This window comes from Cebus imitator, unplaced genomic scaffold (genome assembly GCF_001604975.1).
Source record: "Cebus imitator isolate Cc_AM_T3 unplaced genomic scaffold, Cebus_imitator-1.0 Scaffold50, whole genome shotgun sequence".
NCBI classification, from domain to species: Eukaryota; Metazoa; Chordata; class Mammalia; order Primates; family Cebidae; genus Cebus; species Cebus imitator.
In genome coordinates, this window is record NW_016107365.1 from 5169281 (window position 1) to 5188031 (window position 18751).

General features: G+C 36.1%; 1 protein-coding gene and 1 pseudogene across 4 annotated transcripts in view; one reads left to right on the forward strand and one right to left on the reverse strand.

Moving 5' to 3' along the window:
- Nucleotides 1–18751, forward strand: part of POLK (DNA polymerase kappa) — a 99694-nt gene that overhangs the window by 34662 nt on the left and 46281 nt on the right. The window contains exons 1-3 of one of the 4 annotated variants that reach the window (XM_037738176.1): nucleotides 9457–10969; nucleotides 11522–11663; nucleotides 17564–17683. In XM_037738176.1, coding sequence (XP_037594104.1) covers nucleotides 11529–11663; nucleotides 17564–17683 — 255 coding nt within the window. In that variant the 5' untranslated portion in view covers nucleotides 9457–10969; nucleotides 11522–11528. Of the gene's footprint in view, nucleotides 1–9456; nucleotides 10970–11515; nucleotides 11664–16943; nucleotides 16980–17136; nucleotides 17159–17563; nucleotides 17684–18751 lie in introns of those variants that run through there. The other 3 variants (XM_037738175.1, XM_037738177.1, XM_037738178.1) reach the window with 3 other exon arrangements.
- Nucleotides 937–991, reverse strand: LOC119471109 (annotated as a pseudogene).

An 18751-nucleotide genomic window follows, 5' to 3' on the forward strand; every position in this document is an offset into this window, starting at 1 on the left:
AAAAAAAAAAAAAAAAAAGAACACAACACAGAGAGTAATGTGGGATGGGACCACGGTGGTGGGGAGAGGACAGGCTAGCCGAGGCTTAGTAAGGCCATGGTAAAGATTCTGGCTGGCAGCCAATGAAGACTTTATAAAAAGTGAACTTAAAGGGATTTGATGTTTGAAAAGAATGCTGGCTGCAATGCAGGGGACAAATTGGAGAGGATTTAAAACCAGTGCCAAAAGAACAATTAGAGGATCCCCTAGGAAACAGGTGAGGGATACACATAGATTGTCCTAGCAAAAAGGTAAAGAAAGTGGGAAGAAGAAGGCATATTTTAATAAATTTAGAATATACTTAGATATAAACATTTCTTTCTCATTTTATTTTTCTCAAACACTGAGACTTCAGAATATGCCTTTCTTTATTGATAAGATTTATGTGACTGTCCTTGATGGTGCAAGTTCAGAGGCATCTACCTAATGTAAAACTCTCCGTTATGTCATCATTTTCCAAACTATGTTTCACTCAGCAATTGCGTACCACAAAATACATGCACCATTAGAACAGCCTAGGTGATACAACCATTGGGAAACTGCACAGTAAATCCCCCTTATATATATACAGACAGCTGCAAAGTATCCTTCAGAAAAATAAAATGCATTTGATCCAAAAAAAAAAAAAAAAAAAAACAGCATATTTAGATCTCATTAATTTAAAAAAAGTTATTAGTAATCTGGACTGCTTTTTCTTTTATGAAAAAAATTAAGCTAACATAAACCACATATTAAGCTAACATAAACCACATATTGTGATAACTCATGCTCTTTTTCATAAACCTTCCATTAGTGTTTTTTGAAACTTCAAAAAAAATTACCAAATAAAAACCAAGTTATGGTATCTCAAAGGTTCGAGAGATATCACCTCATCAGTTTTTGAAGGGGCAGGGTGGTGGGAGCTTTCTGGTGAAGACCAGAAAACCTACTAAATTCTAAAAAACTAACATTCATCTCATCAATTGAGAATATTTTTACTAATTTAGTATAAATCCCAGATGCCATTGTTTAGTATCAGATGCTTTTTATATGATATGGGTTTAAGTGTTTTTGTTTTGTTTTTTTTTGAGAATTTTGTTCTCGTTGCCCAGGCTGGGGTGCAGTGGCACAATCTTGGCTCACTGCAACCTCCGCCTCCTGGATTCAAGCAATTCTCCTGCCTCAGCCTCCTGAGTAGCTGGGATTACAGGCCCACGCCACTATGCCCAGCTAATTTTTTGTATTTTTAGTAGAGATGGGGTTTTGTCATGTTGGCCAGGCTGGTCTCGAACTCTTCACCTCAGGTGATCCACCTGCCTCAGCCTCCCAAAGTGCAGGGATTACAGGCATGAGCCACCGCACTCTGCTGTATAAGTGTATTTTTATAGCACAGGGTTGATAATAGTTTCCAAATTGACTGTCAGTATTTTAAAAGTAGAGTTCTTTTTAACAGTATGATCTTGGAAAAAATTTTATCAAGGATTTTTGTTTTTTAATTTATTGGGCAGGAGGAAGGTGTGTGGGTATGTTTCTAAATCATTTTGGCTTAATCACTCTAAGACCAGAACTTCTTGCTGGTGTTTTTTTTTTTTTACCATGTTTGGCAAGTTCTGAAGCAGTGTTTTTGAGATGTTTCATTTTTTTTGTTTTTGGTATTTGGGCATGTATGATATGACTAGGAAGATAACAATGATTTTCAGAGTTTACTTGTGGAAACCATCTTTTAAAATTCATCAATAGTAAACAACTGTTATTTGAAACTGTTATTGCAGTCTTTGAGTTGGTAACAATATGTTAGTGTTCACACAAATACTTCTTACTCTGTTTCTTTCTTTTCTTTTTTTTTTGAGATAGAGTGTCACTTTGTCACCCAGACTGGAATGCAGTGGCACTTTCATGGTTCACTGCATCCTAGACTACTAGGCTTCGGAGTTACTCCCACTTCAGCTTCTCAAGTAGCTGGGACTGCCCAGCTAATTTTTAAATTTTTTTGTAGAAACGGGGGTCTCACTCTGTTGCTGGGGCTGGTCTCAAAACCCTGGGCTCAAGCAATACTCCCACCTCAGCCCCGTAAAGGGCTGAGATTACAGAAATAAGCCACCACACCCTGCCCACATACATACTTCTAAGGAATTTGGAGAATCAAATCAATGAAGGTTACTACGAGTGTTCCTCTTTTTGTAGGCTATCCATTTATTCTTTTATATTAGTGATAGAATACATATGAAGAAGTTACAGAAGAGCTGTAGAGTAGCATTAGTAGAAAAGAAATCTAAGAAAATATTTGAGGTTTTTATCTAAAATTTCATTTGAACAGAGTTATGTTGCTACGGAGTTTTAAACCCCTACCATACACTATTAGAGCTGTAAGAAAACTAAAAATTCAGTAGCAGTGGATCAAGAAACAATATCAAGGTTAGAACTCAGAAGAAACTTAGGAGCAGTTTGGCAAAGGGGACAATTGAAAGGATCATTTTTCCAGGATAGGAAAATAATAATAGCTTATACAATTCTTTTTGATTTTATTAGATATCTTCCTTCCAATAGTATGAAGTGGAGTGTAGAGATAAATAGCACAATATCTCAGTTTCTTACTTGTAGTGTAATGCTAACCTATTATCCTGGCTTCTGTTGTAATTTTTTTTTAAAGACACAGGTCCTATCACCCTGTCTCTTAAACTCTTGCTCTCAGGCTGGAGTGCAGTGGCATAACCATGGCTCACTGCAGCCTCCAACTCCTGGGCTCCGGTGATCCTCCTGCCTCAGGGTCTTAAGAAGCTAGGACTACAGGCACATGTCAACACACTTGGCTGCTTATTTTTTTATAAAGACAGGGTCTCACTATGTTGCCCAGGCTGGTCTTGAGTTCCTAACCTGAAGTGGTCCTTCCACACTTAGCCTCCCAAAGTGCTGTAATCACAGCCCTGTGTCCTAATTTTATATTAAAATCATAATATTCTAGATTATAGGACTTAAAAAATAAACTGTCCTAATTTTATATTAAAATCATAATATTCTAGATTAAAGAACTTAAAAAATAACAGCACCAAAAAAGGTACCACAGGAGAAACGTTTTCTCCTTTTCTAGGGACATAGTATGAACTGTCCCCTAAGACCTGTGTACTTTACTGAAACAAAATTAGTCTGTTTAGCATCCCTTTTTTATAGATAGATATTTTTGCTGATATCTAGTGCCCAAAGAAATAAACTCCGAGCCTATCTCCTTCATGTTGAGTCAACATTCCAAGAAACAATCAACTTCTATAAGATAAAAACTTAAATTTTCACAATTATTAAATGTCTTAAATATGTTTATTTCTGAGTTGAAGTTTTCATTTTTAAAGAACCTGGAAGAATTTTTATAAAATATGCAACTCATCACCCAAATAGAAACTTAAAAACTTGGGGCTTGGGGAATTTGCCTCTGAATTGACACAGTAGGTAATATGTTTATATCAGAATATCTTCATTCTGTCGAAAGAAGATAATTTCTGCTTATTGTTCTATAAAAGTGAATTTAATGTCTTTAGGATGAAATAGAGTATAGGTTTTTAAATTGCCCTCTGTCCCATTCTTCTTCATTAGAACCAATTAAATGAATAGAAAAAGGAAAAAGTCAGAAGAGAATATAGGCATGGTTCTCACAAGACAGACTTGAGTTTTCTTTTAGCATATATATTCTTGGTTTAGGATCTATATAGGTTTTCATTATTTCTGTTATTTCTTTCAGTGACACATATAAATGAGAAAATCTTTCAAATCCAGTCTAAAATATTTTTGAAAGTTTTTGCCTCTTATTTTGCAAAAATATTAAAAGCTAAAGCTAAAAATTCAAAGTTGCACCTCTACTTTTATTCCTGTCATGTAAAAATTGTGGCCATATTGTTTCCATGTTTCTTTTCATGTATCTGTTTGTAAAATAACTGACGAACATGGAAAAATAATGTGTTAAAGTCTTGAGATTGTGATTTTTTATTTTCTTGAAATTTCAAAAAGTATTTTTACAATAAATGAAACTGAAAAAGTAAATTTTAAAGTAGATCATATAAGATGTATTGGTTTGAAACTTACTACTTTAAATGTAGGGTAATATTCCTAATTTGATTCATTGTATTTATGGAGAGTAAAAAGAACATTTAATCACAGTCTGAAATTTTGTGTTGGTTACTTAATCTGTTCAAAGTATTAAATATTTGAATATTTGGGAGATTTAAAATAGTATTTGTTCTTAAGTTTAATAAAGGTTTTCTGAAGAAATTATTACATTTGATTATTTACAGTGTATTAGAAATAGGAAGCAAGCTCCACGTAGGAACTTACTGTAGTTTAGCTTTTCATATTCATACTTCTTATCTCTCTCTCTCCCTTTTTCCCTCCCCTTCTCTCTTATTACTTTTGGTATACTTTACATATTTTCTGGTAGATTAATTCCAGGTGACTTTGATCACAGTGTGATATTTTCTACATAGTTTTATTTGCGTTTTATAGGTAGGAGGACCCCTACCACACTAAAACTTTTTCCTTGGAATTCCTTCTTAAAAATCCTAAGTTTCATTGTTCAACACCCACCTATGAGTGAGAACATGCGGTGTTTGATTTTCTGTTGTGTCAGTTTGCTGAGAATGATGGTTTCCAGGTTCATCTATGTCCCTACAAAGGACACGAACTCATCATTTTTTATGGCTGCATACTATTCCATGGTGTATACATGCTACATTTTCTCTGTCCAGTCTATCAGCTTCACTGGGGTCTGTTGAGGGGAAATAGGGGAGGGACAGCAGGGAGTGGGGAGTTGGGGAGAGAGAGCATGGGGAGAGATGCCAGACATAGGTGATGGGGAGGAGGAAGGCAGCAAATCACACTGCCATGTGTGTACCTGTGCAACAATCTTGCATGTTCTTCACATGTACCCCAAAACCTAAACTGCAATAAAAAATAAATAAATAAATAAATAAAAATTAAAAATTAAAAAATCCTAAGTTTCCATCTTTACCACCAGAAACAAAAGTTTGCCTTATATGTGTGTGTATAAATACGTGTGTATATATGTGTGTGTGTGTGTGTGTGCATATATATATATATATATTTTTTTTTTTTTTTTTTTTTTTTTTTTTTTTTTTTTTTTTTTTTTTTTTTTTTTTTGAGACAGAGTCTCATTCTCTTTGGCCCAGGCTGGAGTGCAGTGGTGTAGTCTTGGTCCACTGAAGCCTCTGCCTCCCGAGTTCAAGCGATTCTCCTGTCTCAGCCTCCCAAGTAGCTGGGACTACAGGTGTGTGCCACCACACCTGGCTAATTTTGTATTTTTATTAGAGATAGGGTTTCACCGTGTTGGCCAGGCTGGTCTCGAATTCCTGACTTCAGGTTATCCACCCACCTTGGCCTCCCAGAGTGCTGGGATTACAGGCATGAGTCACCACTGTGCCTTATATTTTTAACTAGTAACCTGAGTAGTCAGTGGTAGAATTAGACTGGAAAGAATTTGAGTATTTTCAGAGAAAGCGTCCTTTTAGACCAATATGCTCAGAGTTTGTTCCTTTGAGTTGTGTATTACTCTGTGCTTCTGAGCTGAAGTTAAACAAACTATATTCTGTAAGATCAGGCTATGAAGATGTTTGATCTACCTATGCAACAATCTTGCATGTTCTTCATATGTACCCCAAAACCTAAAATGCAATTAAAAAAAAAGTTTGATCATTTCCTCTTCAAAAAAACTTGTTTATAAAGTCACAGTTATGTCCATTCATAGGATTTTGGACTTTGGATATGATAGTGCCTAATGATCATAGGAAAAACACTAATTTGGAAGCAAAACAAAACAAAAATTCATCTGTAATATCTGTGAACTTTGGCTTTTTCTTGGGGGTACTTACACTGTACCCTGTTGCCTTGTATAGTCTCTGGTCTTCATTGTAAAGGGAGAGAATTAGGAAAAGTGAGACCAGTGATTTTCACAGTTATACACATTTGGCTTAGTTTTATTATTATTATTATTTTAGAGAAAGGGTTTCACTGTTGCCCAGACTGGAATGCAGTAGCACAATCATAGCTCACTCAAATTTTTTGTGGAGATGGGGTCTTGTTTTGTTGCCCAGTGTCGTCTCAGACTACTGGCCTCAAGGAATCCTCCTGCCTTGGCCTCTCAAAGTTCTAGAATTACCGGCCTGAGCCACTATACATGGCCTGGCCTTAACTTTAATAGTAATGACACCTATTGACTGAACACTTAGGTGCCAGATATTATACTAGGCACTTAACTTACATTATTTGCCACATGAAATAGAACGAAACCTTCTTTTCCAGGAAAATACAGAAAAATCATTATACTTTGTGGTATTATATGATCGTTTCTACTAGGAGCTCACTTTCAATTTAAGGATTTCTAGAAAAAGAAACTCATTGAAGAACTAATGGGAAAAACAAGGGTAATCAGGACTAATGAGAGATTTTGGAAATCTGAAAAAATAAAAGAAATACTAACCAATAAAAAACAAAAGCAGACTGAGTACAGTGACATAAACGATAGTGCTAAAAGAAACTCATAATGATCCCAATATATTAAACCTCAGTATGTTGTTTATTACCTTTGTTGTCCAATGTTTTTTCTTTGGTTTACAAATAGTTGAAAAGGATTGCCGGGCGCGGTGGCTCACGCCTGTAATCCCAGCACTTTGGGAGGCCAAAGCGGGCAGATCACGAGGTCAAGAGATCGAGACCATCCTGGCCAACATAGTGAAACCCCATCTGTACTAGAAGTACAAAAAATTAGCCAGGCGTGGTAGTGCGTGCCTGTGGTCCCATCAACTCGGGAGGCTGAGGCAGGAGAATTGCTTGAAACTAGAAAACGGAAGTTGCAGTGAGCCGGTATTGTGCCACTGCACTCTGGCCTGGCGATAGAGCGAGACTCTGTCTCAAAAAAAAGAAAGAAAAGGATTTAATCAAGTAAATTATACAACATAATCTCCATAAAAATAAATGTAAAGTAGACTCTTAAATACTCTAATACAAGTCCCTAAAGTCTTTGATAAATCAATTTGCACATCAAATATCTGAGGAAAGTAAGGTTTGTAAACTGGGAGGTTATTTAGCACATATACTTATCATTACATGTTTAATGTTGAAACAAGAAAACACTACAAGTGTTTTTAAATTATTAGCTTCAAAAAACCAATTTTTCTCGTGATTTTTATTGTGATTATGTGATCTTGCTTTGTGAATTAGAGAATGAGAAAAATGATATAAACTGAGATTGTTCATTCAACAAATACCTGTTGAGCAAGGTATTTGTTGATACCTATGCCAAGCATTATTTGTTAATACCCTATGCCAAGTATTATTTGAGGTATTTTGGATATATCATTGAAAAGAAAAAAAGAAAATGAGTTTCCTGTCTTCATGGAGCTTACATTTTCACTGGGGAGATAGACAGTAAACATAACATATCTTAGAAAGTAAGAGCTGTGAAAAAAACAGGGCATTGGGAAGAGCAGGTGAGAGGGGTAATTAGGCTATAATTTTAAAGAGGGAGATCAGGGTAGGGGCTCATTGACATTTAAGCAAAGGCTTGGTGATGTGGGAGCTTACTCAAGAGGACATCTGGCATAAGAACCCTCCAGGAGAAGAACATAGTCAGTGCAAAAAGACCTCAAGATTACAGTGTACCTCAGAGAGTTGAGAAACAGCACAGAGACCAGCGTGGCTGCAGAGTTATGTGCAAGGCAGAATATTAGACAGACAGGAGAGTAGACATGTAGCAGGGATCCAGTTTCCACAGGGCCTTGAAGGTCATTTTAAGGACTTGGGGTTTTATTCTCAAGTGAGATGAATGGCACTGTACAGTTTTCAGCAGAAAAAATGACATGATCTTACTTGTGATTTGAAACAATCCATTGTGTTACTGTGTTGATAATTGGCTATAGGAAAAAAAAGGGCAGAAGCAGAGAGACTTATTTAAGAGACTACTGCAATAATCCAGCAAAAGATAATGGTGGTTCAGGTGAGAGTGAATGCAGTGAAGAGAATGAGAAGTGGTTAAATTCAGGGTGACTTTGAAAGCAGAGCCCACAGGATTTCCTGATAGTTTGGATGTGGATATATGAGAAAGAGAGGGGTCAAAAATGACTCCCGGGTTATTTGCATGAGCAACTGGAATGGATTGGAGTTGCCCTCAGTGGAGACCAGGAAGACCAGAAGTGGAGCTGGTTGGAGGGGATGGAGGCAGATTAAAAGGTTACTTTTAAACATGTTAAACTTGAAATGTCAGACAGGTATTTGGATTGGTGCTATAAACCTGTCAGTCACTGGCATGTAGATGATATTAAACATATGCCTATGAAACTGGACAAAAATTTCATGGTAATTAGGTATCAGTAAGCAGGAAGGTAGTCAAAAACTACCTATCACAATTTTGCCTTGTCCCAGGATTGCCTGTAGCCTAGTTCTTCTGACTCAAACACCAAAACCAACTCTTAAGAGTTTTTTTGGTTAGGTTTGGTTTCATTGAGACAGGTTCTTGCTCTGTTGCCCAGGCTGAAGTGCAGTGGCATGATGGCCTTGACCTCCCAAGCTCAAGTGAAACTTCCAACTTGGCCTCCAAAGTATCTTGGACTACAGGTGCACATCACCATACCTGGCTAATTTTTTACTTTGATTTTTATTTTTGTAGAGACGAAATCTCACTGTGTTACCAGGGCTGGTGTTGAACTCCTGGGCTTAACCAATGCTCCTGCCTTGGCCTCACAAAGTGCTAGGATTACAGCCATAAGATGATGTACCCAGCCTCTTCTCAGTTTTTTTGGCTAAGGCATTAATGTATCATATATAAGGAGAAGGCATTAGTAGTATTTCTTTACCTTTTATCCATTTCATTATTTAAAGGGCAAGACAGGCAGGAGTTGTGGCATGTGCCTTTAATCCCAGCTATTTGGGAGGCTGAGATGGGTGGATCACTTGAGGCCAGGAATTTAAGTCCAGCCTGGGCATCCCACTCCTATCTCTAACAAACAACAACAGCCAGGTGCAGCCTCCCAGCTATTTGGGAGGCTGAGGTGGGAGGATCACTTGAGCCCAGAAATTCAAGTCCAGCCTGGGCATCCCACTTCTGTCTTGTCTCTATAATATATATATGTGTGTGTGTGTGTGTGTGTGTGTGTGTGTGTGTGTGTGTGTGTGTATTAGTGATCTGCTCAATTCCCACGTCTTAATTACTGTATAAGAAGCCTGCTGGGAGCAGTGGCTCATGCCTGTAATCCCAGCTCTTTGGGAGGCTGAGGCAGATGGATCACTTGAGGAGTTTGAGACCAGCCTGGCTAACATGATGAAACCCCGTCTCTACTAAAAATACAAAAATTAGCCAGGCATGGTGGTGTGTGCCTGTAGTCCCAGCTACTTGGGAGGCTGGACTCAATGTGATAGTTGAAGACAAACAAAAATCAAATGATGAAAAGAAAAAACTAGCCTATATTTCCCTGGGCACTGCGAAACAACATCTATACCAGTGGTTCCTGTACTTTGGGACACATTGGAATTACCTGGGCATCTCTTTAAAATACTTCTATGTAGCGCCTACTGCCATACCTTTTGATTTATTTGGTATCATATGAGCTTTGGCATCACAGCTCTCCAAGCGGGCCTAATGTGCAGCAAAGTTTGGGAACTACCAAGATGTACACTTTTTTTCCTAGTGGAACTACCAGTAATAACCACAGTATTCACAGTCCCAAAATTCTTTTTATTCTTTTCTGGTGCCAAAAACAGAAGCAGCATTGTTAAGGGAAAATCCTCAAGGCAAAGTGAAGCAAATGAGCCCTCTCTAAATCATACAAATAAGTCACAATCATAATTTGTTGTAGCTTCATGACAGCTGTTCACCTGACCACTTATTTGTAGCATACATGAACCCCAAATTGGAGGCAACCATGATGTCATGGAGTCTGCATCAGAGTTGAAATAAGAAGGCTTGCATTCAAATCCCAATTCTTCTACTTATTAACAGATGGGCAATCCCATTTAATCTTGCTGAAGTTCTCATTTTTTTCTCCCTAATATGAGAATAACCAGATCTGTTTTGCATGGATGTAAAATATCTTTATAAGCTAATGTATGTGAGGGTAAACTATAAAGAAGTATATAAAGATATTAAAGAATTACTACTTGAAAGGATTTTTTTAACCTTAGAGGTGACTTACTTTCTAGGTAATATTTTTCTGTATTTTTTCATTTCCTTAAAAATGGAGATCTGCATACAGTAGACAATAAATGCCCTTGAGCTTAACATGTGTAGCAGAGGACGTATTATTCCATATTTCTAAACTATGTTTTAATCTGGGTGGAAACTTAAGTTTTTGACTGATACCTGGGTTCCAACAAATGTGTTGCCACTTATGAGCAAATTTGTGTCAACAGACATGTTCTAAGTCTCAGGTTTGTTATCTTTTTGTGTGCAGAATAATATCTATTTTTCAAGGCTATTATGGCTCTCAAATGTAGTGCCCCTAAGCATAGTAGCTAGAACAGAGCATACAGAAAATGCTAATTCCTTTCTTCCTTCCAAGAATATCATAATCTTTTGATAGTACAGATGACTCTTGAACACCACAGGTGCTAGGGACCCTGCCAATGCACAATCAAAAATTCACATAGAACTTTTGACTCAAGAACATAACTACTTATAGCCTTTTGTTAACCGGAAGCCTTACTAATAAGATATACAGTTGATTAATACGTATTTTGTATGTTATATGTATCCTGTCCTCTATTTTTACAAAAAAGCCAGAGAAAGGAAAATGTTATTAAGAAAATCATAAAGGAGACAAAATATATTTACTATTCACTAAGTGGAAGTGGATCATAAAGATCTTCATTGTCTTCACACTGAATAAACTAAGGAGGAGAAAGCAGTGGGGTTGATCTTGCTGTCAAGGGTGACAGAGGTGGAAGAAATTCAAATATAAGTGGATCCTCTCTGTTCAAACCTGTGTTGTCTAAGAGTCAACTGCAATTTTTAAAATCTGAGTAATAATTTTTAGTAGCTAAAAATTCTTAACTGTCATTTAAATTTTTGTTTTGCTGATTTCTATGTCATTTAATGTTTTAAAAACATTTTTTGTTGATGCATAATGGATGTGCATGGTGTCCCGCCCCTCCCTCCAACAGATGGTTTTTTTTTTTTTTTTTGGAGACAATTCTCACTCTGTTGCCCAGGCTGGAGGGCAGTGGTGCCGTCTTGGCTCACTGCAACCTCCACCTCCCAGGCTCAAGTAACTCTCCTGCCTCAGCCTCCTGAATAGCTGGGACAACAGGCACACGCCACCATGCCCAGCTAATTTTTTGTATTTTAGTGGAGATGGGGTTTCACCATGTTGCCTAGGCTGGTCTCCAACTCCTGAGCTCAGGAAATCCACCTGCCTTGGCTTCCAAAAGTGTTAGGATTACAGGCGTGAGCCACTGCATCTGGCCACAGATGGTTTTAAAAGCAGTGTTTATCTTTATGTTTTTTCAGATAAGCTTATACCATGGATGGCACAAAGGAAAAGAATGACAGTTACAAAGATGATCTTCTGCTTAGGATGGGACTTAATGATAATAAAGCAGGAATGGAAGGATTAGATAAAGAGAAAATTAACAAAATTATAATGGAAGCCACAAAGGTATGTTTCTTTTTTCTTTTGATATGTGTAATTTAGTGACCTTTTAACTTTGTTTCAAAGAAAATCATTTGAATATCAATTTTATTTAAAATTTTAATATTTTAATATTTATTATTTTTAAACTACAAAAGGTTATGAAATAATCTCCCTTCTATTCTGTTGCTCTTGCCATCCAGCTTTCTATTTTACATGCATATAATGTGCATATAAAAGCAAAAAAAGTACATGTTCCTGTTCACTTTTTTTTTTTTAACCCCAATAGGAGAAATTTTTTTGGTGTTTGGATTTTTTTTTTTTTCAGTTAATATAACTCGCAGGTCTTTCTGTACAAGTAATTAAAGGTCTTCATTCTTTTTATGCCAGAGTGTGTGGATATAATGTAATTTATCGAACCAGTCCAAAAGTTTATAAACATGTCATTTGTAGTCTTTTATTTTTACAAACTTTACTAGTGAAGTAGTGAATAACCTTGTACTTTATAACTTTCTATATGTGCAAGTGTAACTGTAGGAGAGATTCCAAAAGTGGAATTGTTCCACCAGCTACACATAGCACAAAAGAATATATGCATGTGTGATTTTTATGAATTGCCAAATTACCCTCCATGGTGTTTCTGTCAATTCATACTTCCACGACAAATCTGTGACAGTATGTATTACCATACTGAAACTGTGCAACACTGTGTATTACTAAACATTTGTATTTGTCAATCTGAGGTAATACAGTATTGCATTATTTTGTATTCCTCTTATGAAAAATGATATTGCATATCTTTTCTTTTTTTTTGAGACTAGGTCTCACTCTGTCACCCAGGCTGTAGTGCAGTAGCACAGTAATAGCTCATTACAGCCTCACCCTCCCCGGCTCAAGTGATCGTCCCACCTCAGCCTCTGAAGAGTTAGGACAATAGGCACATGCCACCAAACCTGGCTGTTTATTATTTGGTAGAGATGAGGTCTCACTGTGTTGCCCGGGCTAGCCTTGAACTCCTGGCCTCAAGCAATCCTTCTACCTTAGCCTCCCAAAGTGCTGGGATTATAGACATGAACCACTGTACCTGGCCGCTCTTTTGATATCCTGAAAATTATTTTTATTTCCTTTTTTATGAACTCTGATTATATGTTCTGTACACATTTGCATATTCAATAATTAGTTATCTTTTGACTTTGCTTATGGTAGTGTCTCCTTTGCAGAAATTTTTTGTTTGCTTCATTTTATGTAGTTGAATGTCAACTACATATGGCTTTCTTCAAGGGCATAAAAGAATTCTTTAAATTCTTTAATTTTTTTTTTTACCACTTTTTTGTTTTATTTCTATATTATAGAATATATATGTATTAATGTATTAATGTATATCAATATTAATATACATTATATATCAATAATATGTATATTAGCATGTTATATATGCTATGTGTATCAATAAACATAATACATGTATTAATATACATGTAGAAAGATGAAAGCTATAAGATTCTTAGGAAATGTGTGTTGATGCCCACAGCATCTTACTTTCGAATGGTTTAGCCAAAAGGAGGGCAAAGTGTGTGTTTGTGGTGTGTGTGTGTGTGTACACATACACTCTTGCACACATACATACACAGAAATTGGGGAAGAAATCAAATGTAGCAGGATATTAATTGATGAATCTAGGCAAGGATATATAGGTGTTCATTGTACTATTTTTTCAACTTTTGCAGATTTGAAAATTCCAAGATAAAAAGTTAAGGAATTATCATTAATTTTGTTAACTATGAAAATGTTTCTATGATGAAGTGGGAAAATTGCCTTATTTTTAAAAATGCATACTGAAATCCTCTGTGGAACAGCTAAATATCTTGATATCTATAATTTATCTCTGTGGAGCAGCTAAATATCTTGATATCTAAAATGTTTCACTTGTAATGAAGCATATACACTACAATGTTAATAGTTGTTAAATCTAAGTAATAGTTTTATTTGTGTTTATTGTATTCATGTTTTTTCTGTGTTTGAGAGTTTTTTGATATTCTCATCATAAAAATGTTGAAAAAAAGAAAAAATAAAACCTATGGATCTAGTTTTTAGGTTAAGAAATATAATATGTAGGTTATTCTAGATGTCCCTATCTGATCCTCCCTCTGTATACTCTGTCCAGTACAATTTATTAAATAGTCCATCCTTTTCCTACTGATCTGCTGTTCTTCCTCTTCTGTTCCACTGGATAATTTGCCTGTTTTTATATGTATACATGTTTTTTATTGTCCTACTTTATAATAAGTCTTGATATCTGCTAATACAATTTCTTTTTTTTTTACACTTTTTTCTTTTTTTAAGAATATTTTAAGTATTCTTAAAGCTTTGCTTTCACATAAATTTTATGTGATACATATTAAAAATATATAGGCACATATATGATTGATATATATTACATGATTGGTATATAAGCATATATAGAATAATATATATTCCTCTAGTGTATGGTGAGCTTATCATAAATGGTATCTTGTTTAAATTGGAATTTTCTAAGTGTTGCTATTCCATGGTAATACAATTTACTTTTTTACAGCTCTTACCAGAAAATTTAAAATACACAGAAAACTGTAGGGAATGGTAAAGTAAATCCCCATATAATCATCACCTACCATCAACAATTACCATCATTTTTGCAAATATAGTTTTATCTGTCTTACCCTTCCCCTACTGACTTTTGGAGAGAGGAATAGAGTATTTTAAAATAAATCCTAATAAATTGAACACATTTCTAGAACTTTACAGTTTTTCAAAATGGACTCAAGAAGATACAGAGAATCTAAATAAGGAAATAAATTAGTAATTAAAAATCTCCCCATCAAAGAAAAAAGACCAGGCCATGTTGGCTTCTGTGGTAAATTTTATCAAATAGTTCAAGAAGAAATGATATCAATATTCTAGAAGCTCTTCTAGAAAATAGAGAAGAATGGAACACTTTCCAACTCCTGTGATGCCAGTATCACCCTGATACTAAAGCCATTATGAATGCAAAAGTGCTCAAAAAATATTAGAGGAATGATTCCAATAATATATCAAGAAGATTAAGCACCATGACCAAGCGGGATTTATTTTAGGAAAGCAAGATTGGTTTAAGATCTAAAAATCGGCCAAGCTCATGGCTGTAATCCCAGCACTATGAGAGGCTGAGGCGGGTGGATCAACTGAGGTCAGGAGTTCAAGACCAACCTGACCAATATGTGAAACCCCATCTCTACTAAAAATTCAAAAATTAGCAGGGCATGGTGGTGTACTAGTCCCAGCTATTCCCAGCTACTCGGGAAGCTGAGACAGGAGAATTGCCTGAACCCAGGAGACGGGGGTTGCAGTGAGCGAAGATCATGCCACTGCACTCCAGCCTGGATGACAGAGCAAGACTCCATCTCAAAAAAAAAAAAAAAAAAAAAACCCACAATCTAAAAATCGATTAATGTAATACACCATATTAAAATAAAGGGCAAAAACTACGCAATCATCTCAGTAGACTCAGAAAAAGCATAGTTGATAAAAATCCCACCACCATTCATGCTAAAAACTCTTAACAAACTTGAAATAGAAAGGTACTTCCTCAATCTAGTAAAGGGCATCTATCAAAAAACCTATAGTGAACATCATACTTTATCGCAGAAGGCTCAACACTTTCTCCCTAAAATTAGGAACAAAGCAAGAATGTCTACTCTCATCTGTTCTATTCAACATAGTTCTAACAGTTCTAACTAGTGCAGTCAGGCAATACAAATAAATAAAAGGGCCAGGTGCAGTGACTCACACCTGTAATCCCCCAGCACTTTGGTAGGCCAAGGTAGTAGGGTCACTTGAGCCCAGGAGGTTGAGACTAGCTTGGGCGACATAGTGAGATCCCATCTCTTAAAAACAAAGCAAAACAAAACAAAACCCTCACACCATACACAAAATTAACTCAGAATAGACTTAAACAGCCCAAATAATACAACTTTTAGAAGAAAATGTGAGAAAGCCTCTGAGAACTTCAGTTAGGCAGAAATTTCTTAGATATGATACCAAAAACACAGTCAATAAAAGAAAAAGTTGAATTAGTCCTCATCAGAGTTTAAAATGTTTACACTTCAAAAGACAGCAATAAAAATAAAAAGATAGGTCAGGTGTGGTGGCTCATGCATGTAATCACAGGGCTTGAAAGCTGAGGTGGGTGGATTGGAAGTTTGAGACCAGGCTGAGCAACATAGCGAGACCCCATTTCTTTAAAAAAAAAAAAAAGAAAAAAAGATGAGCAACATACCTTGGGTAAAGTATTTGTAAAAAACATATCTGATAAAAGACTTACATCCAGAATATACAGAAAATGTCTATAACGCAGTAAGGCAAGCAACAAATCAAAAAAGTGTTCAAAAGATGTGAATAGACATTTTCAAAAGATGTGAATAGACATTTTCAAAAGATGTGAATAGGCACATGAAAAGGTGGTCAATATCTGCTGGGTGTGGTGGCTCATGCCTGTAATCCCAGCACTTTGGGAGGCCAAGGTGGGTGGATCACAAGGTCAGGAGATTGAGACTATCCTGGCTCTACTAAAAGTACAAAAAATTAGCTGGCATGGTGGCACGTGCCTGTAGTCCTAGCTACTTGGGAGTCTGAAGCAGGAGAATCACTTAAACCAGGGAGGCAGAGGTTGCAGTGAGCCGACATTGTGACACTGCCCTCCAGCCTGGGCAACAGAGCGAGACTCCGTAAAAAGAAAAGAAAAAACATGGTCAGTATCATTAGTCATCAGGGAAATACAAATTTAAAAACCACAAAGAGATGTCATTCATGCTACTGTTGCTTAGAATGACTATAATAAATAAGACAGTCACAAATGTTGGCAAGGATGTGGAGAAATTGAAACCCTCCTACATTGCTGATGGGATTATAAAATGGTTCAGCTACTTTGGAAAATAAACCGGCATTTCCTCAAAAGATTGCATATAGAGGTACCATATGACACAGAAACCCCACTCCTAGGTACATACCTGAGAGAAATGACAACATATGTCCACACAAAAACTTATGTACAAATGTTTATGATAGCATTTTTCATTGTAGCCAAAAAGTAAAAATAAGCTAAATGTCTATCAGCCAGATACATGGATAGACACTATGTTCACTGATGGAATGATGAGCAGTTTTTTGAATTATTTTCTACATTTTCTTCAATGACTTAACATTAAATATTTGAAAATACTTTCTAAGGAGTAAATTTTTTTTCTTTTTTTGAGATGGAGTCTTGCTCTGTCACCAGGCTGAAGTACAGTGGTGTGATCTTGGCTCACTACAACTTCTGCCTCCCGGGTTCAGGTGATTCTCCTGCTTCAGCCTCCCAAGTAGCTAGGATTACAGGTGCGTGTCACCATACCAGCTAATTTTTTGTATTTTTAGTAGAGATGGGGTTTTACCATGTTACCCAGGATGGCCTTGATCTTGATCTTGTGATCCACCCACCTTGGCTTCCCAAAGAGCTGGTATTACAGGTGTGAGCCACTGTGCCCAGCCTCTAAGGAGTAATTTTTAATGCAGCAGATCACTGATGATCCAACCCACTAAGGCCTTTGATATGCCCTATGGATCCTACCTAGGACATACTGTTCTTTTCTGAATGCAAATGTGTGTTCATCTCAGAGAGCTTGTACTGTGCTAAGTACTGCCTCACAACAATCCTATGATTTAGTTAACTACTAATGAATTCATCTTACAAATAAAGAAACAGATGTAGAAAGATTAAATAATTTTAGGGTCACCTAGCTCATAAGTAGTAGAGCTAAGTTTTACATTTAATCTTCTGGTTCCCAAGTTTGTGCTCTTAGCCACCAGGTAATACTACAGTGATGCTTTCCTTCAGACATTTTTCTTATGCTTTGTTTTGTTTTCCTCCATAGGGGTCCAAATTTTATGGAAATGAGCTCAAGAAAGAAAAGCAAGTCAACCAACGAATTGAAAATATGATGCAACAGAAAGCTCAAATCACCAGCCAACAGCTAAGAAAAGCACAATTACAGGTATTAATTAAATTGTTAAATAGAGCAGAAGCTGGTAGAATAGTAATTGACAGTTAAAATGCATTATCAAGTCATAACTGAAAACAAGATGAAATGTAAATCTTCATTATATTGTAAAGCATACATATTCAGCAAATTAACATACTGTGCTGAGTGTTGCTGTATTCACTTACATAAAGACTCCACACCTAGACATTGTTACCTCTGTTATACAGAAGAGTAAATGAAATTTTAATTAGGTCAAGTAACCTGCCCAGGTTGATAGGACAGGTAGTTGGCAGAACTAGGATTTAATCCAAAGCCTATGTTCTTTTTATTGTATACATACTTGGCAGCTAGGAAAGACCACAGGATAAATGTAGCACGTTTTCTGCAATGCTGATTTTGCAAAAAATATTTGAGGAATATGTTAATTAAATTGGAGAGTAACTTAAAACGTAATCAGGTAATAGTAAAATAAAAAGTCATACTATAGATTAGAATGCCAAAGTACATGAAGTTTTAAGACAAAACACAAGACTTCTAAAACCTTGGAGGCTTTTTGCCTTCTCCAGGATCTTCAGGAAGTAAATACTCAAAGTTTCCTCTTCTGTTAAAAGTTATTTCAGGAGAAAAAAAAAGAAAAAAAAATTATTTCAGGAGAAAAGTTTGGGAAGATCCAACTTGCCAGGGCTCTGTGTGGTAGGTTGACAACTCAAAACAGTCGAAGCAGTCAAATTTCTGCTAGTAATACAAGTCATGGCAAGAGGAGTTTACTCTTTATCAAAATCTGATCCAGTGTTAACAAAGCTCTAGTCTGTAAGGTAACAATAAAATTATATTAATCTAATATGCTACAAAATCATTCCCTTGTGATAGAGTTCAGAGATCATAAATTTTATGTTTTCTTTACCAAACTATAATTTGTCATTTTTGATCGTATGCCTTCTCAGAACACAAGATAATTTTTAAGTGGTTTTTTTATTATGATGAAAGATGATTTATTTGTTATATCATGTTTAATGCTTCACAGCATTCCACAGTAAGGAGATACCATAATTTGTTTACCATATCCCACCTTGATTTCAA